Source organism: Macrobrachium nipponense, chromosome 31 (assembly GCF_015104395.2).
Source record: "Macrobrachium nipponense isolate FS-2020 chromosome 31, ASM1510439v2, whole genome shotgun sequence".
Classification (NCBI taxonomy): Eukaryota; Metazoa; Arthropoda; class Malacostraca; order Decapoda; family Palaemonidae; genus Macrobrachium; species Macrobrachium nipponense.
In genome coordinates, this window is record NC_061093.1 from 25,825,885 (window position 1) to 25,844,183 (window position 18,299).

The window sequence follows — 18,299 nt, forward strand, 5'->3', positions numbered from 1 at the left end:
TGAAAATAGTTTGCAGAATAATATTGACATTGGGAAATGCATATTTAAAAAAGAAAATACGTATCCATTACATTTCTATTATTAGGAGACTGGTAGTTGGTGAAAATTATACCAGTTTATTTCCAATTACCAAGATTTGGTCATCAGCTTAAGGTAGTAAGTCTCAGATGATTAAGTCATAGAGAACCTACGAGATGGGGCTTTGATATCCAGTCTTAGCAAACCTATTGTTCCACAGTTGACGTCTTTGGAGATGCACACATTCAAAGGCACAAACCTCCACGTGTGCATGGCAGATATGCTAGAATTTAACCCAGCTTTTTGTACATGAACTTTCCTGTCAGACATATACTTAGCTTACGTCTCTGACGTCACGACAGAATTCAAAACTCGCGGCTAACGCGACAGGTAGGTCAGGTGATCTACCTTACCCGCCGCGTGGGAGGCGGGTGTAAGACCATCATACCTTTGCCAGAGATTTTTTCTGTCGTCGGTGTCGACCACACCTGTTGTCGGTACTCTTGACAGTTGGATTCTTTTCTCGTTTTCGCCCTGGATTGTTCTACGACTTTTTTGTGAAGTACCCGATCTTTTGGCCTGGCATTCGCGATTTGTGGACAGTTATTGGACTTTTCTTTGGATTTTTCTTTGGATTTTTCTTGGATTCATGATGTCTGATGTTGATACTAAGAAAAACTGCTATGTTTAGAGTTTGTTGTATGACTGAGTGTAAGGTGAGGCTACCGAAAGCTGCGGTAGACCCTCACAACGGTATGTTTGAAGTGTAGAGGAATGAATGCACTTTAATAACCCTTGTAATGAATGTGAAAAGCTGAATGAGGATGAATGGAAGTCTTTGTCTTCCTACTTGAGGAAGCTTGAAAAGGATTAAAGTTAGGAAAGCTTCTTCCAGGAGCAGTAGTAGATCTCGTATTAGCGAGTTGGATGTAGATAATCCTATTTTAGAAAGTAGGCTCCTTTGTCAGTTTCAGCTCCTGCTCCCTGCACCGAAGCCGAAGATGTGCCTTCGGAAAGTGGCCTCAATGAAAGCCACCATTCGCAGTATGGAGAGGAAAATCAAGCAACTAGAAGGTAAGAGTGATTCCAATAGTGATTTGTGCAGTGAACCCAGTGCAGTGGAGGGTGCGTCTGATCGGCTCCCTAATGCTTCCAGGCCTAGACCTCTTCCAGACTCCCAGTTCCCAGTGGAGGGAAAGGAAAGTCAAAAGCCGCAGGAAGGTTAGGGAGCATCCCCAACGGTCAGCGTCCCCTCGGTAGATCCTGTTGATCGTTTCCCAGGCTACCTTGGATCGCCTCCAAGAGAGAAATTTGTTCCGATACGTAATACAAACCATCGGTCCTTTAACAATAGAAGTAGCTTAGCGGCAGCTGGAACGGTCGTAAGCTTCGAACAAGGGGAGAACGGTAGTTAACTGCTTGTCCGAATCGTCGCGCGCGCGCGACTGGGAGGTAAACAAATCACTTTTGCTTTCGGCCGTGTGTGGGAAGGACGTGTTCGCCATCGCTCTGCCCGCTTGTCGTTTGCTTCAACCTTGAGTATTTGTTTTCTCTTTCTGTATATCAGGAGTGATTGTAAGTACTTTTTTCTCTATTTCAATTGAATTGCAATGAGTGAATTAGAGGAGATTGAGATATCACCGCGCCCTCCAGTCGCCCGTAGTGTGTCCCCGTCCCCGGGCTGGAGGGACGTAAATGTGGGGGTTCAGTCATTTGTTGAGGTGGACCCCCACGAGGTTTGTACTCGTTGTCGAGGGCGAGAGTGCTCCCGCAACGAACCATGTGTGGTTTGTATGAACTGGTCCGAGGCGCAGTGGGTGCTGTACGAGGGCAGGAAGAGACTTAGGCCGGCCAAGAAGTCATCGGAAAGTCCAGTGACTCCTTTGGTGACGGGACACTTCGTCCTCTTTCCTGCCTCCCGGCCAGCCCCCACGGTTTGCGCCTTCCCGGCTGCGGGGGGGGTAGCGGAGTCCTTTTCCTCTCTCGATCCGTCGAGTGTGGAGGAGGGCGCCCGCTACCCCGGATGTACAGCTGTAAGTTCGGGGTCTTCTGTCCGCTCTGGGGGGGATATTTCGCCCCCTTCCAGGCGCGGGCGGGGAAGCCCCTCCTATTAACCCGACTGTTGCTTCCGCAGGTGTGCCATCAGCGAAGGACGACTTGGGACAGGTGTGGGAGTCGCTGGGACTGCAGGGAGTGCCCAGCATCCAGGGGTTGCTACAGCGGTTGGCGGGGTCGGCCGTGGTCACTCATGGTGCGGTGACCACCACGACTACCACATTAACTACCCCTGCGTATGAGATGCCACCACTCTTGTATATACGCCACATATAATGTCGGTGACACCCACGGTGCAGTACAAAAACCAATTGCCGCCGTTCCAAAGAGGACGATGCCACCACCACCTGGATTTTTTCCTTTGCCGACCCCGGACTTCCGCTGCCCAAAGAGTACCCCCCACCCCCCTGGACCTGCCGCCAGTGCCACGGATGACGGTGACTGTCGACAGGACGCCTGGCTCTCCCGTGGTACCTGCCGTGCCTGCCGTACCTGTGGCCGCTCCAGCGACTCTTTCCTTTTCAGGTACACATTCCATTTCAGATGTTCCTGCTGTTCCTGCTGTTCCCGGACCTGTTCCTGTCGTTCCCGCTGCTGGTGTTGCTGTAACAGTCTCAGGTCCTTCCGGACAGGTGCAGTCGTGGGCCCTGTTGCTTCGGCAACTGCCCCGGCTCCCTCCTGGATGGAAGACCTGACGTCTGTCCTGCGGAGCCTGGCGAAGAAGAAGAGGAAGAGGAAGAAGGTGTCGTCGTCGTCTTCATCGTCTTCTTCGTCGTCTGCTGCCTCTCCTTCCCCTTCGTTTCGATTCTAAGGCCAACAGGCCGAAGAAGAAGAAGGTTGCCTCCTCCCCCCCCCTAAGAAGACTCCTTCGGGATCTTCTAAAGGGGCCGGCGGCTCGCTCAGGCGAGCTGGGGAGCTCTTCTGCTGTCCTCCTGTTCCGGTTCGGGTGCAGGGCCCGTCGCTTCTTCTGCAAAGAAGAAGTCGACGGGGACCAAGAGGTGCATCAGCCTCGGCTGGTGTGTCCTCACCTGGTGCTAGTGGTTCTGCCGCTAAACCAGGTTCCGTCCTCGGCCGCTTCTCGTTCGCGAGGAAGCATCCGAGTGGACGCTCTTCTAAAGAGGACCGTCCAGCCAAAGTTTCGATCAGTCCGAGCTAGCTCGCCGTCAAGACAGCGGCACGGAGCAGAAGACCTTGGCCGAGAGTCGTTGCGACACGAAACTCCCCCTTGCCCCGCCATGGCCAGATTTTGGACGCTTCTCGCATCGACCCCAAACCCGGCTTTTGGCCCCTCGGGCTGACGTGACGGTCGCTGACCGGCACGGGTTGAGGCGAGGAAGGAGTCCCCCCCCACGGGAGGCCCGCCGGTACCAGCCACGGCTGGTACCAGCGGTTTTTGTTTACGCGCCGAGAGGACGCTGGCCGGTCTCGACGCGAAAGGGAGCCTAGCAGGTCACCCGTCCGCCGCTCCCGATGGGACCGGGCGGAGACGGTGACCAGCGGCAGCTCGCCTGACGCTAGAGAGCGGTCTCGACGTGCTCAGCCGAGCCAATCGCCCCAGGCGAGCGGCGACGCTAGGCCTACTGCTAGACCGTCACCCGCGTTGACGATCGGCAGCAGCCCTCGACGCACGCTTGGTCCTGCCAGCGAGCGTGGGGGGAGCGTCAGGTCTGCCTCTCCCGTACCTTCAACCTCCTCGGGCTATACCCGGGAAGGAGCGAGGTGGTACCAAGGAGCGATCACGAGAGGTGCGCCACTCGTGACCCGGCTATTGACGCCGTACGCTCATAAGGTACGTCTTAGGACCGACCAGGACGTACGCGCAAGTAGTTGGAGGCGACCGTCAGGGTCTGTCGCTGTTCCTCCTTCTGAAGGAGGAGTATCGAGGGATATGCTCTTGCTGGAGGGACTGGACGGTCCCCCTACTCCACAAGACGCTGTGATGCCCGAGATACAGAGGAACTTCGCAGAGGTCATTAAGCTGATGCGTCTGCATAATGACCTCGCGGAAGGATCGCCGCTACCACCAGCAGAGCCCACGTCCCGGCTCGAGTCATTTTGGGGTCCCAAGAGGGAGCCCAAAATGACGATGGGGTTGCCACGATCAGAGCTTGCGGACTCAGTCCTGGATCAGGTGGAGAATCTCGTCTCAGGACGGGAGGACTCGCTGAAATCCGGACGGTCCTCTAAGCTGCTTCCTCCCCCTCTACAGCGGCAGAGGCGATTCTACGTGCCATCGGAAGACCCGATACTGCCGAAACAGGTTAACCCGGAGTTAGCTAGGCTGACTCCAGGTGTGTCCCTGCAGCAGCTCCTGTCGGAGAACCTATGGTTCTCGCAGCAGGAGGCACTTGCCCTGGAATCTACCGCTATGGCAGCATTCCAGGCAGTTTCCTGTTGGATTTGTGGTCCCTCACAATATCCAAAGTAGCGGCCGGCTCCGGGAGTTCTGCTCTCGAAGACGACGCTTCTTTTAGGAGACTGTGCCAGTCTGGAGGAAGAGCAATCTCTTACCTCGCCCATCAGACTGCTAACCTGTGGGCCAACTTGGTTCTTCGGCGTAGGGACGCAGTCCTTACCCGAGTGACCAAGGGGGCTGGGCGTGAGGCGGCACTCGGGCTACGAAATGGACCTCTTAGGAGTTCCCCAGCTCTCTTTCCTGGAGAGATGGTGGACGCTGCGGTGGAACGGCGGCGCACTGACGAGAGTGACCGCTTAGTCCACCAGGCAGTCTCGAAGGTTTTCTGGGCAACCTCGAGTAACTGCGGCCAAACCAAAGAGCTTGGCTAGCGCTTCCATTCCGGCGGCGAAGACGGTTGCATAAAAAAGCAAGTCGTCCAAGCCCCCTGTGAAGACTCCAGTTGTTTCGACTTCTGCGAGAGGAGGCCGCAACCAGCCCTCCTCCCAGCCCTCCTTTCCACGAGGAGGTGTTGGAAAGAAGTCGAAACGAGGAGGGAAACGCTAGGGACTGGCGTTCCCCCTCACCTGCTGCCGGGGAAGTGTGCCTGGCGAGCCATTTTGGGCGACTTTGGCACAGCGCTACGGCGCCGAGAACTGGATAGTAGACGTCCTTCGGGAGGGATATCTACTACCCTTCGAGTCTCGGCCCCCCCCTCATCTCCAAACCGGTTCCATCTACAGACCTATGTCCCGGGGTTCAACAAAGGACAACGCTCTTCGACAGGAGATCAAGACCATGCTGGCGAAACGAGCTGTAGAAATCGTGGAGGACCAGTCACCGGGCTTTTACAGCCGCCTCTTCCTAGTGGAGAAGGCATCGGGGGGCTGGCGCCCGGTTGATAGACCTCTCTCCCCTGAACCGCTTCGTTCGCACGACGCGGTTCACGATGGAGTCGGCACGCTCAGTGCTCGACTCGATCAGGGGGAACGATTTCATGCTTTCAGTGGACCTGAAGGACGCGTATTTTCAAATACCACCAATCCAGTCAGTCCTCCAGAAGTACCTCCGCTTCATCTTCGACGGACGGTGTACAATTCAGGGCACTTTGTTTCGGTCTCTCAACCGCCCCACAGGTGTTCACGCGAGTTGTTCACTCCTGGTGTCGGCTTGGGCCCATTCGAAACGGGATCGTCTTCTGAGGTATCTCGACGATTGGCTGGTCCTGGCGAGCTCCCGCTCGCAGTTGCTACAGGACAGAGATCGACTCCTCAAGTTTTGTCGCGATCTGGGGATCGTGATAACTACGAGAAGTCCGATCTCGAACCCAAGCAGAAGATGAAGTACCTGGGTATGCTGATAGATACGGTAGCAGGGCAAGTCGTTTCCCGCAGACTTGCGTATCAGCAATTCAGGGAGGCAGCCGGCCGGAGTTCCTGTCGCGGCAGGAACAGGCAGCACAGCAATGGCAAGTCGTGATCGGCCATCTGTCGTCACTCGAGAAGTTGTCCCTCACGGGCGTCTTCACCTACGGTCTCTCCAGTGGAGGCTAAGGGAGAGTTGGTCCCAGGTCAGGGATCCTCCTTACTTTCCCGTGGCTATCACGGACAAGGTGAGGCAGGACCTGGCCTGGTGGCTCGACGACAAGAACCTCTTAAGAGGAGTGCCTATACGCACTCCCCCCCCGGAGATGCTTCTGTTCTCAGACGCATCGACCGAGGGATGGGGCGCACACCTGGAGGAGTTGCTGACTGCAGGTGTGTGGGACCATCACGAAAGCACCTTCACATCAATGTCCTGGAACTCAAGGCGGCGTTTCAACGCTCTCCAAGAGTTTCGGGACCGCTTGGTGGGGACACTCAGTGGTGATGTTGCGACAACACCACAGTAGTGGCATATGTCAACAAGCAGGGGGGGCTAGTGTCTCTTCCGTCCCATCAGTTGACGGTGAGGTGCACGAGTGGGCCACGGCTCACTCAATAGAGCTGTCAGCACGCTACATTCCAGGCAAGAGGAATGTAGTAGCGGACAAGCTCAGCCGTTCGGGATCAAGGTGATAGGGACCGAATGGTCTCTACACCAAGATGTGGCGGAAAGGCTCTTCAACCTGTGGGGGCGACCGACCGGTCGTAGACCTGTTCGCCACCCGGCACAAACAGAAAACTTCAGGTTTTCTTTTCAGCTGTGCCGGACCCATGGGAGGCAGCTGCAGAGGACGCTCTCCAACACCCCTGGGACAACCTCTTCGCTTACGCCTTTCCTCCTTCTGTCTGATTCGGAAAGTGATCAGTCGAGTGCTGGTCACTCCCAATCTCAGAATGATCCTGGTGGCTCCCAAGCGGCCTCAAGCCGTTTGGTATCCGGACCTGCTGGCTCTTCTTGCGGACGCACCGAGAGAGCTACCCAACTGGCACAACCTTCTAGCCCAGCCACACGTAGAACGTACCACCACGCAGTCCAGTCCCCCTTCAACTTCACGGCTGGCTGTTATCCACCATCTCTTGCGAACGAGAGGCTTTTCTCGTTAGCGCAGCAACAGAGATGGCTGGACACGTCAGACAGTCCTCTGCAGCTGTGTACCAGGGGAAGTGGGACCGTCTTCTGTGGTTGGTGTCGTAGACAGGGTTTGTCTCCTCTCAGAGCCATCTTTCAGCAGGTAGCGGATTTCCTCGTGTTTCTTCGCCCGAGAGAAGCTCCTCTCAGTACCCACGTTAAGGGATACAGAGCCGCCCTGGCTCTCGTCCTAAAAACTGAGGGGACTGGACATAAGAATTCGTTCGAGATATCCTTGCTAATGAGGAGCTTCGAAAGGTCTTGCCCACCCAGGGAACTCAGGCCCCTGCGTGGGATGTGACTCTCGTACTTAGGAGTTTGACTCGAAGACCCTTCGAGCCACTCCGAGAGTCGTCAGACAGGGATCTGACCCTCAAGACCCCTCTCTTCTTGCTGGCCCTGGCATCGGCGAAGAGAGTAGGGGTAACTACATGGCCTTTCTTATGATGTTAAACATACCAGAGGCTGGGGATCTGTGACGCTCGATTTCGTCCCGAACTTCGTAGCTAAGACTCAGAATCCGTCGATCCCTGACGACAGGTTCGAGTCTTTCACGATCCCCTCCCTCTTGGACTTCACCGATAATGATGCGGATGAGATGCTGCTTTGTCCTGTGAGGGCGCTACGGCGCTATCTGAAGAGAACTCGACATCTCAGGCCTGAGTGTCGACGCCTCTTCGTTAGCACTGGGGTCACCAAGAAAGAAGTCTCCAAGAACACGCTTTCTTTCTGGCTACGTGAGGTGATCAGGAGAGCGTACGAAGCTGAATGGTAGCGACGACATCCGTACGCTCCGTCCGAGAGCCCACGAAGTCAGAGGTTATCGGACCCTCCTTAGCGTTCCGTAAGAACTTCTCCGTGGCGCAGGTCCTGAAGGCTGGTGTCTGGGCCAACCAGACCACCTTCACGTCCTTCTACCTTCGGGATATTGCCCACAAGTCCTTGGATACTTTTTCCTTGGGACCTGTGGTGGCTGCTCAACACGTTGTGTAAGCTTACCCCAGCACCCGAGCAGCAGAACAGCATCGATTCCTGGTATGAACTGGGAGAATGAATGCGTGAATGAGAGAGTGACTGGCTTCTCTCACCATCTTTTTCTACCTCTACCTGTGGGCAGAGGGATACGGTCGTTACCTTGCTGGAAAGGAGTCCGATGCAGGTAAGCTATTCAACAGAGCTCCATCCTATCTCTTTAACTAGAGATAGGAGTAAATATCCACCACTTTCTCCAACAAGGGGGAGGAAGTGGATGCCAACATGAGACAAACCCATTACTTTACATTTGCTCATGTAAGGAAAAAGTTCTTACAATGCTGGTACGAAGAGATACGCTTGCCTCTCTCTTAGTATCTCGGCCCAGAGGTCTGACCATTGATCCTGCGGTGCACACCCCGATCAATCGGACAGAGGCTTGACCCCTCCCTCGCTCTTACGACCAGGGAGGCATTCCAGGGATGGACGAAACACCAGTCTGTTCATCAAAAGACTCAGATTCCTCCCACCAAGAGTGAGTCTTCCTATTGTTAAAGGACCGATGGTTTGTATTACGTATCGGAACAAATGACAATTTGTCGAAAATTGCATTTTTCCTAACTATACAAACCTGAGGTCCTTTAACATAAAGTCCCTCCTCATGCCACCCCTCACTCTGCGTATTTTGCATGGGCCAAAAGCAAAAGTGATTTGTTTACCTCCCAGTCGCGCGGCGCGCGACGATCGGACAAGCAGTTAACTACCGTTCTCCCCTTGTTCGAAGCTTGTTAACGACCGTTCCAGCTGCCGCTAGCTACTTCCTATTGTTAAAGGACCTCAGGGTTTGTATAGTTAGGAAAAAATGCAATTTTCGACAAATTGTCATTTTGCGCCAGTGCTTCTCGTCGTCGCCTTCGCCTTCTCCTAAAAGAGGATGGAGCTCTTCGGAAGCCTCGCGCCCTTCGAAGAGAGCCTGGAACGCTCCCTGCGCCCGCCCTTCCAGCCCTGAAGTTTTCGGAAGAGCCTGAAGTGGAAGCGAAGAAGCGTAAGAGATCTCAGGAGTTTCGTTCCCCGAGCGGAGATCGAGCCTCGTCTCCTGTTTCACGAGTTTTGTGAATTCTCCTGCAAGAGTGTTGGCTAACCTTCAGGCGCAGATTTCGGCTCTGGCTGGCTCTCTTTGCGTGTCTTCTCGTCGCAGGAAGGACGTCTCGCTTCCTGTAAAGAAGTCCAGGCTCCCCTCTCCTGACTCTCGCTATTCGACGGAAGAGGCGCGCTCACCTGTGCGTTCGGATTCTCGCAGGAGGCTTTTCTGCTTCGGACAAGATCACATCTGCGTCTAAGCGACATTCGCCCTGACAGACAAGTTTCTCCTTCGACAAGGAGCAAACTGCGCGTAGGAGATCCTCACCCTACAGACGCTCTTCTCGAGACAGGATCGCTCCCCTTGACAGGCGCCAAGAGCCTAGTAGGCACTACTCACCTCGTAGCCGCTCCTCGTCTCGCCTCCACTCTCCCGGTTGACAGCGCCCTCCCTAAATCGGACAAGGCCCGCCCTTCGCTGGACAGGCCGTCAAGAGCTTGTTTTTAGGCCGCGTTTCGCCACCCTGGCAGGCGCTCCTTCTCCTGACTTTTACTCGCCTCGAGTCAGGCGCCAAGAGCCTAGCAGGCGCTTCTCCCCTGGTAGGCGCTCTCCTAGTAGGCGCTCGTCGCCAGAGATTCTCTCGCCTCGGTTCAGGACGCCAAGAGCCTGGTAGGCGCTTTTCGTATGGCATGGCGCCGCGTTCGCCTGGTAGCCGCTCTCCTTTGGATAGGCGCCAAGAGCCTGATAGAAGTTCTTCCTTCAAACAGGCGCTCTGCACCTGACTGCCGCCTGACTCCTATTAGGCTTCAAGGATCTGGGAAACGCACATCCTCAGACAAGAAGGATGTTGCAAGTAGACACTTGCCTGAAGCATTGTCTCCAAGACGTATACGTCTAACTTCCTCTAGAGACTCCTTTAAGAATAGTCCGCGCCTCTAAGGATCAGGAGGGCTCTTCAGCTCAGAGGAACAGGGACCCCTCAGAAGAAGAAGGACCAAAAGACAGAAGAAAAGGACCGACGCCTCAGTTTCCTCCTATAAGAAACTAACAGAGTTACTCCTGCAAAGAGTTTGGAGATATCCTTTCTCCGGTGGCTCCCCCTTCTCCTCTTTCGTTATTCTCCACTTCGAAGACGTCGAAGGTTTCGTCTTGTGTAAGGATGAAACCTACTGTTTCCATGAAGAAGGCGCTGAGAGGTTTTGGGGAATGGCTCCTTTCTAAGGAAGAGAAAGGGAAGACGGTCTTTCCTCCGTCTAAACTGACGGCAGATTGGGATTCTGGTACGAATCGGGAGAACCTTTAGGCCTCGCTCTCCCTTCGTCTGCAGACTCGGACTTCTCTTCATTAGTGGATGCTGCTCGTCGTTCCGCCCTCTTGTCCGCCAAGACTACGTGGGGAATGAACGAGCTTGACCACTTACTGAAGGGAATGTTCCGAGTCCTGGAAGTTCAACTTCCTTGATTGGTCTTTAGGTGTGCTGGCTAATAAGACCAAGACCCCAGATGCTCTGTCTCCTGAAGATCTTAACTGTGTTACTCACTTGCATGATTAAAGCAGTGAGAGACGGATCGAGTGAAGTCTCCTCACTGTTTGGAGCTGGAGTGCTTAAGAAACGGTCGGTCTACTGTTCGTTTCTCACGAAGGCAGTGTCTCATGCACAAAGGGCCTCGCTCTTGTATGCTCAACTCTCTCCTCTTCTGTTCCCAAGAAAAATTATCCAAGATGTCTCGAGTGCCCTTTCAGCTAAGGCTACTCAGGACATGTTAGCCCAGGTCGCCAGGAAACCTCGCTCTGTCTTCCAACCCAAGACCAAGAAAGAGACTCCTCTGAGACAGGAAGCCCTTTCGAGGAGGACCCGCTGTCAAGAGGTTCTGCAACCAGAGGGACTAGACCTTTTAAAGAGAGGTAAAACCTTCTCTAAGTTCAGTCAGAGGGAAGAAATAGCGGTCAAGGACTCCAGACCATCAGTGGGTGCCAGACTACTGAAAATTTGCCGACGTCTGGGCCCCACCAAAAAAGGGGCAGACAATTGTCCCTAAATCCGATTGTCAGCAAAGGAGGTACCTCATTCCCTTCTCGTCAAGACCACCATTGACGACAACTCCGAGGGAGTTGGTAGCCAAGTACAAGGACCCCATCATGAATCAAGCCCGTTCTCTAGCAGTAGATCTCATGCTAGAGAAGGAGGCTATAGAACTAGTGAAAGATCCCCGCTCTGCGGGCTTTTACAACAGACTTTTCCTAGTTCCGAAGAACTCAGGAGGATGGAGACCGTGTTTGGATGTAAAGCGCCCTGAATGTCTTTGTGGAAAAGAGGAAGTTCGCCATGAGACAACTTCCTCAGTGTTAGCGGCTCTTCGTCCAGGGGACTGGATGGTGTCTCTAGACCTTCAGGACGCTTACTTTCATGTGCCGATCCATCCTTCTTCACGGAAGTATCTACGATTCATGATGGGAGGAAACATCTTCCAATTCAAGGCCTTGTGCTTCGGCCTATCAACTGCACCCCAAGTTTTCACGGGGTTAATGAAAAACGTGGCGCAGTCGGCTACATTTGGAGGGAGTAGTGAGGGTGGTCGCTTTATCTCGATGACTGGCTAATCAGAGCAGAGTCTCAAGAAAGATGTCTGGAGGACCTTCAAAAGACCCTTACATTGGCAAGTTCGCTGGGACTTCTGGTGAACTTCCAGAAGTCTCAATTAATCCCCAGTCAAGAGAGGATCTATCTTGGGGATTCGGATAGCTTCTCTGGCTTTTCGGGCTTTTCCGTCGCCGAGAGGATAGCTCGTTTGCTACGAGAAAATAACGACCTTCCTAGAGAAAAAGATGCATGCACAGCGAGGGAGTGGATGAGTCTGCTGGGACACTCTCCTCGCTGGAGCAATTCGTTTCTCTAGGAAGGTTGCATCTCAGGCCTCTACAGTTCTTCCTATACCAGAACTGGAGGCGTCTCTCCCTAGATCTGGAGTTCTCCTTCAAGATCTCAAGGGAAATCAAGAGAGACCTTCGGTGGTGGAACAACCCACTTCGATTTGTGGAAGGAATGTCTCTCTACATGCCGAACCCCAGCCATGTGTTTTTTGTTTTGTTTTTTTCCGACGCATCGGAGGCAGGTTGGGGAGCGACTTCGGACAAGAGAAAGTGTCAGGCACCTGGAAGGGGGATCAGGTGTCCTGGCACATCAACAAGAAAGAGTTGATGGCGTCTGGTGGTGGCATTGAAAGCCTTCGAACCCCACGTCCGAAATGCAGTAGTGCAGGTCAATTCGGACAACACAACAGCCTTGGCGTACATCAAAAAACAGGGGGGGACGCACTCCTTCTCCCTGTACGAAACAGCAAGGGATCTTCTGCTGTGGTCTCAAACAAGGAAGATCAGTCTTCTCACCAGATTCGTACAGGGAGAAAGGAACGTCAGGGCCGATCTCCTGAGCAGGAAGAATCAACTCCTGCCTTCCGAGTGGACCCTCCACTCAGAAGTATGCCAAGACCTGTGGAGAAGATGGGGCAGATCTCACATCGATCTCTTTGCAACAGCAAAGAATGCAAGAATCGAACTTTACTGCTCCCCGATCTCAGACCCAGGAGCAGTAGCAGTGGATGCGTTTTCTCCTAGATTGGACAGGGCTAGACTTCTACGCCTTTCCCCCCCTTCAAAGTACTAGGACAAACCCTCAAGAAATTTGCTATCTCGGAGAGGACAAGAATGACGCTAGTAGCTCCGTTCTGGCCCGCCAAGATTGGTTCACAGAGGTACTGGAATGGTTGGTGGACTTTCCAACCGAGCACTTCCCACAAGACAAGTTGTTCCGATACGTAATACAAACCCTCGGTCCACTTTAACAATAGGAAGGTAACTAGCGGCAGCTGGGACGGTCGTAAGCTTTCGAACAAGGGGAGAACGGTAGTTAACTGCTTGTCCGATCGTGCGCGGCCGCCCGCCGCGCCCGAGAGGTGAAGAATCACTTTTGCTTTCGGCCGCGGGTGTGAAGGACGTGTTCGTCATCGCTCTCTGCCCGCTTCATCGTCGTATGCTTTGTTTATATTGTGTTTTCTACTAGGCTAATGGTTTGGTTTGACTTGAAAATGAAACTGTAAGTACACTGTTTTCATTTTCATTACTTAATTATGAATCAACATGGAGCTATCGCCGTAGAGACGGCGATTTCCGCTCTTTTCATGAATGAAACCCTTGAATTAGTCTCGGTGCCGAGGGCGGGCGCACTCGCGCCGAGTCATGTATTTTGGGCGAAAGTGTGTAATTGAAAGATGTAAGTACTCTTTTTCATTATATTTTTGCCCTGTGCGTTCGTTGCCGAGAGCTTGATTGCGCTCGGCAAGAGCCTCTTATTTTGTATGAATAGAATGCAATGAAAGTGGATTCGCAATGCAGTTTTCTTTTCATTTTCATTTATTAATTGCATCAAATTTAATTTTGGATCAATTTCCGCTCTTACCCGGGAATTAATCCTTACGATTTATTGCTGTGAAAGTGAAAAATAAGTGCAGTATTGTTCATTTTCATATATATTTATGATAGCATCATATTATTATGGATCAAGTTTCCGCTCTTACCGGGAATTGATTTTTCCCTCTTTAAGTTCTATGAAGTGAATCGCAAGTGCAGTATTCTGTTTCATTTTCATATTACTTTTCACTGCTGTGCGGGGGTAGGGGAAGCGAAGGTCTGCCAGGAAGTCGTCGGAAAGCTCTCCCGCGACTCCCTTGGTATCCGATTCTTCGTCTTCTTTCCTGCCCCCCCGCTCAGCTTCCTCGTATTTTGTTTTTGGGGTCTTTCCTTCGTTCGGGGTGGGGCATGTCTCCCCCCCCGTGCGTGAGGGAACCCCTCTTACTAATCTGTCTGTGCTACCGCAGGTGCTACAGCCGTGGGAGACGACCTTGGACAGGTATGGACCACTGCGGCTGCAGGGCGTGCCTAGCATCCACGATCTGCTGCAGAGTCTAGCGAGGTCTGGGGCGGTGACCTTGGAGTGGTCTCCACTACAACCTTCACGGCCGCTTATGCTGCTTCCCCCCGCTGGTCTACACTCCCCATGCTGTGTCGGTGACGCCGTCTGCCGCTTCTAGGGCCGGTCGCCGCCGTACCGAGGAGGGGTATGCCGCCGCCGCCGCCTGTGTTTTCTTCGTGTTGCCTGCCCCAGACTTCCGCTGTTCCAGCAGCTCGCCCCTGGATCGGCCGCCAGTACCACGCTGGCTGCCGATGATTCTACGAGGCGATGGCTGGGCCTGCCGTACCTCCCCCGTCGTGTGTGTTCCCGCTACGTACTGGCTTGGCTGTCCCTTCTGTGTTTACCGCTGCCGCTGTTCCTGCCGCTCCTGAGCTGGTTGCTGTTCCTGTCGCTCCTGGTTCCTGCGCTGTCCATGCTGGTCCTGCCCATGGTGTGTCTTCCCCAGTCCCAGGTCCTTCCGGACAGGTGCAGTCGGGCCGTGGTTGCTTCGGCAATAGGCCCGACTCCGGCCTGTATGGAGGACCTGACGACTGTCCTGCGTGAGCTGACGAAGAAGAGGAAGGTGTCATCTTCGTCTGTGCTGCCTCTTCCCCTTCGACTTCTAAGGCCCATAAGCCCGAAGAAGAAGAAGGCTGCCTCCCCCCCCTAAGAAGTCCCTCCTTCGGGAACTTCTAAGGGCCCGTCCCACTGAGGTGGGACGGGGGGTCCTTCTGCTGGTCCTCCTGCTCCTTTGGGAGCGGGGCCCGTCTCCCCTTCCGTAAGGAAGAGATAGACGGGGACCAGAGGAGTATCGGTTAGCTCTGGTACTTCCTCGCCTGGTGCTAGCGGCGATGCCGCTACGCCAGGTTCCGGCTCGGTCTCTCGTTCGCGGGAGATCCCGAGTGTACGCTCTCCCTCGGGAGACCGTGGCAGCCAAAGTTTCGGCGCCAGAGTTCGCTCGGCACCAAGACCACGGCACGGAGCAGAAGGCTGGCGAGAACCGCTCAGGTGACTCTCGCCAGGGCCAGGCGGCCGCTCTCGCAGCGACCCAGCTGGTACCGGGTTTTGTTATTCCCCCTAAGAAGACTCCTTCGGGAACTTCGAAGGGCTCGTCACATTCCGGTGTGACGGGGGGGTTCTTCTGCTGGTCCTCCTGTTCCTTCGGGAACGGGGCCCGTCTCCCCTTCTGAGAAGAAGAATAAGACGGGGACCAAGGGTTGCTGGCTACCGCTGGTACACACTCGCCTGGTCTTGGCAGCTCTGCTGCTAAGCCAGGTACCAGGCTCGGTTTCTGTCCGCGCGAGAAGTTCCGAGTGTACGATCTCCTTCGGGTGACCGTGCAGCCAAAGTTAAGACGCCCTGAGTCGCTCAGCGTCATGACCGAGGCACGGAGCAGAAGACTGTTCGAGAAGCCGCTCAGGTGACTCTCGCCAGGGCCAGCGGCCGCTCTCGCAGCGACCAGCCGGTACCCTCGGGTGGACGTGGACGGTCTCTGACCGGCCCACGGGTTGAGGCTGGGAAGAGGTCCCCCCCGTCCAAGGTCCCCCCTCGACCGACGGTACCAGCCTCGGCTGGTACCCAGCGGTTTTGACGTGCCGCAGAGGACGCTCAAACCGGTGGTCTTCCCACGGCTAAAGCGAGCTTCTGCAGGTCACCTGACCCGCCGCCTCCCACACAGGGATCCGGGCGGATACGGTGACCAGCAGCAGCTCGTCTGACGCACGGGACCGGGGTCGACGTGCTCAGTCGAGCCGCTCGCCACAGGTGAGCGGCACGGCCAGGCCTGCAGATCGATCCCCACCGCGGGTTTTTGGTGATCGGCTGCAGCCCCACGTACGCTGGGTCCTGCCAGCGAGCGGGGGGGGGGGGATCGTCAGGTCTGTCTCTCTCCACTACCTTCAACTTCCTCGGGCTACACCGGGAAGAGCGAGGTAGCTAGGAGTGATCGGTGAGAGGTGCGCCGCTCACGATCCCGTCACGACGCCGCACGTGCCACGTATGGTCTTAGGACCAACCAGGTACGTACGCGCAAGTGATTGGAGGCGACCGTTCAGGGGGAGAGGGGGTGGAGCGTCAGTTCTGTCTCTCCGATACCTTCAAAACTTCCTCGGCATACGCCAGGAAGAGCGAGGTATATAGGAGTGATCGTGAGAGATGCGCCGCTCACGATCCCGTCACGACGCCGCACGTGCCAGGTTGGTCTTAGGACCAACCAGGGACGTACGCGCAAGTGATTGGAGGCAACCGTCAGGGATCTGTTGCTGGTCCTTCTTCTGAGGAGGAGGGTCCTGGGAGCTGCTCTTGTTTGGAGGGAACCTGGACGGTCTACACTCCTCAAGACGCTGTAACTAATTCCGAGATTCAGAAGTAACTTTACCCAGGTTATTGCACTGATTCGTCAGCACAACGACCCCGGGGGAAGGGGAGGATCGCCGCTCCCACCAGCAGAGCCCATGTCTCTGCTCGAGTCGTTTTGGGGCCCGCCGAGAGGGAACCCAAACCGACGGTGGGTATGCCGCGATTCGGGAGCTTGCCGATTCTGTCTTGAACCAGAGTCTCTCGTCTCCGGAACAAAGAAGGCCTCTTCTCCGTTTCTGGCCCGGTCGATCAAGCTACTTCCACCTCCTCTAACTGCGACAGCGGCGTTTTTTCTACGTGTCTTCGGACACCGTATTTAAATACTCCTTCGGTCCTCCTGAGAGGTTTCGACCTCGACGAGAACTGGAATGAGTTTCGGAGGACGGTATCGGCTCTCTCCTGTCAGGTGTCGATCAGCCCACCCAGACGACGTTCACAGTGGCGGCAGACCCTTACCTACAGTGAGAGTTCGTAACCCTCCTCGGGAAAAACGTTTTTCTCCTGACCCGATACGTTTTCCCAGACTCTGAGAGGCCATTCCGCCGCAAGGCGATGGCTGCTCCTACTCTTCTCCCAACTGCTAGTTCCACTGGGAATGGCGAGCGAGTATCAATTCCTCCCCCATTCCCCTCTCTCCTTACGGCTTACGAGGGGAAAGGGGAAGGATCCTACAGAGATTCTCTGTAGGATCCCACGTTGGGGACTGCGCTACCAGGGGGGGACCTTCCCGGGTCCTACCTGACGTAAGCCCCGGTCGTTGAGGAGGGATCCTGCCCATTTCTCGATTTCTACGGGAATCGAGAGGACCACCAGCCGATATCGTTGACGAATTCGGTGGGGGTTTCGCTTGACCTGCTTAGAATTCCTACGGAATTTCTAGCGCATTCAGAGTGTTTTAGAGTTTCTTACGATCTCCAAACACTTAGGCGGAGACCACGGTCCAAAGTGAGCGAGACGAGAATCCCCGATATGTTAGCACAAACGATAATCGGGAACCCTCGCCTATGCTCGAATTCCTGGTAATTTCTAGCATTAGGAAGAAGACTGCTGCTGAAGAAGACTATCTCACAGTAGGCGACCAACCTGGAATAGAGAAGAACGGGACGGGAATTATCCAGTTTGGTTGGCTTGGAAACTATCGTCCTTAGTATTCTGTTCACCATTGAAGCTTTCCTTCGAGGAAGACTTCTCCTTCACTCTCTTTAATAGAGAACGAAGGTGGTCGATCTCCAATCCTTATTTTGTTTTTTCTTGAAGGAAAAATTTAGGATGGAGATCGTTGTTCAGAATCCTACAAATATACTACGTATATTAACCTCGCGACATGATGCTGCTAAGCAGTTGAATGGTCGAGGGGTAGGCGGCATATCCTGGTTATTCTACGGATTGCGACTTAGACGAAAAGTATTCTTAATTGACTGCAACCCGGGTTGCCTGCAACCTACCAGGAGTTTCCAGTTTCAATTTTATATCTTAGGTGTTTGTCACAACAACACCATTTAAGCTTTTATATTTACCGAAATTCGTTTCGCTTAAATATAATTGCTCGAGCATATCTTTTTTATGCTCGGTGGTTCTAGCCGAACGCATTCCTTCGTGGAAAGGATTACTTGGCAACTCAGGATGACGAGTCAGCGACAGCTACTGCGTATTGAATTGCCCGAGGCATTTCAGTATCAGCTGCCGCTTTGAGATAGACGGTTGTTTATGTCTTTCTCACCTGCTTTGATTGAATAACAACCGTATCTCTGCCCAACAATCACGGACTTAAGTCTCTGATTAACGGGGATTCTCGCATACATGAATGACCATCTACTGCTGTGAAACGCTAGTATTCATCGTCTTCGGTATTGCGAGAATTTTAAACAGAGATTCGACTCTCATCTTTCTGTTTACCGCACGGTAAACAGAATTCTGTA

The 18,299-nt window shown here is 54.0% G+C and overlaps 2 protein-coding genes across 2 annotated transcripts in view; both read left to right on the plus strand.

Annotated features, from left to right (window-relative positions):
* LOC135206513 (serine/threonine-protein kinase Nek8-like) overlaps positions 1–152 on the plus strand; it is a gene marked incomplete at its 5' end in the record, with an annotated part of 37,642 nt that extends 37,490 nt beyond the window's left edge. Inside the window, 1 exon segment of the mRNA XM_064237870.1 lies at positions 86–152. Within this exon segment, the coding sequence (XP_064093940.1) occupies positions 86–152 (67 nt within the window).
* The window catches only part of LOC135206703 (serine/threonine-protein kinase Nek8-like), a 123,349-nt gene that overhangs the window by 82,995 nt on the left and 22,055 nt on the right, over positions 1–18,299 (plus strand). The gene's annotated exons all lie outside the window — the stretch shown is intronic.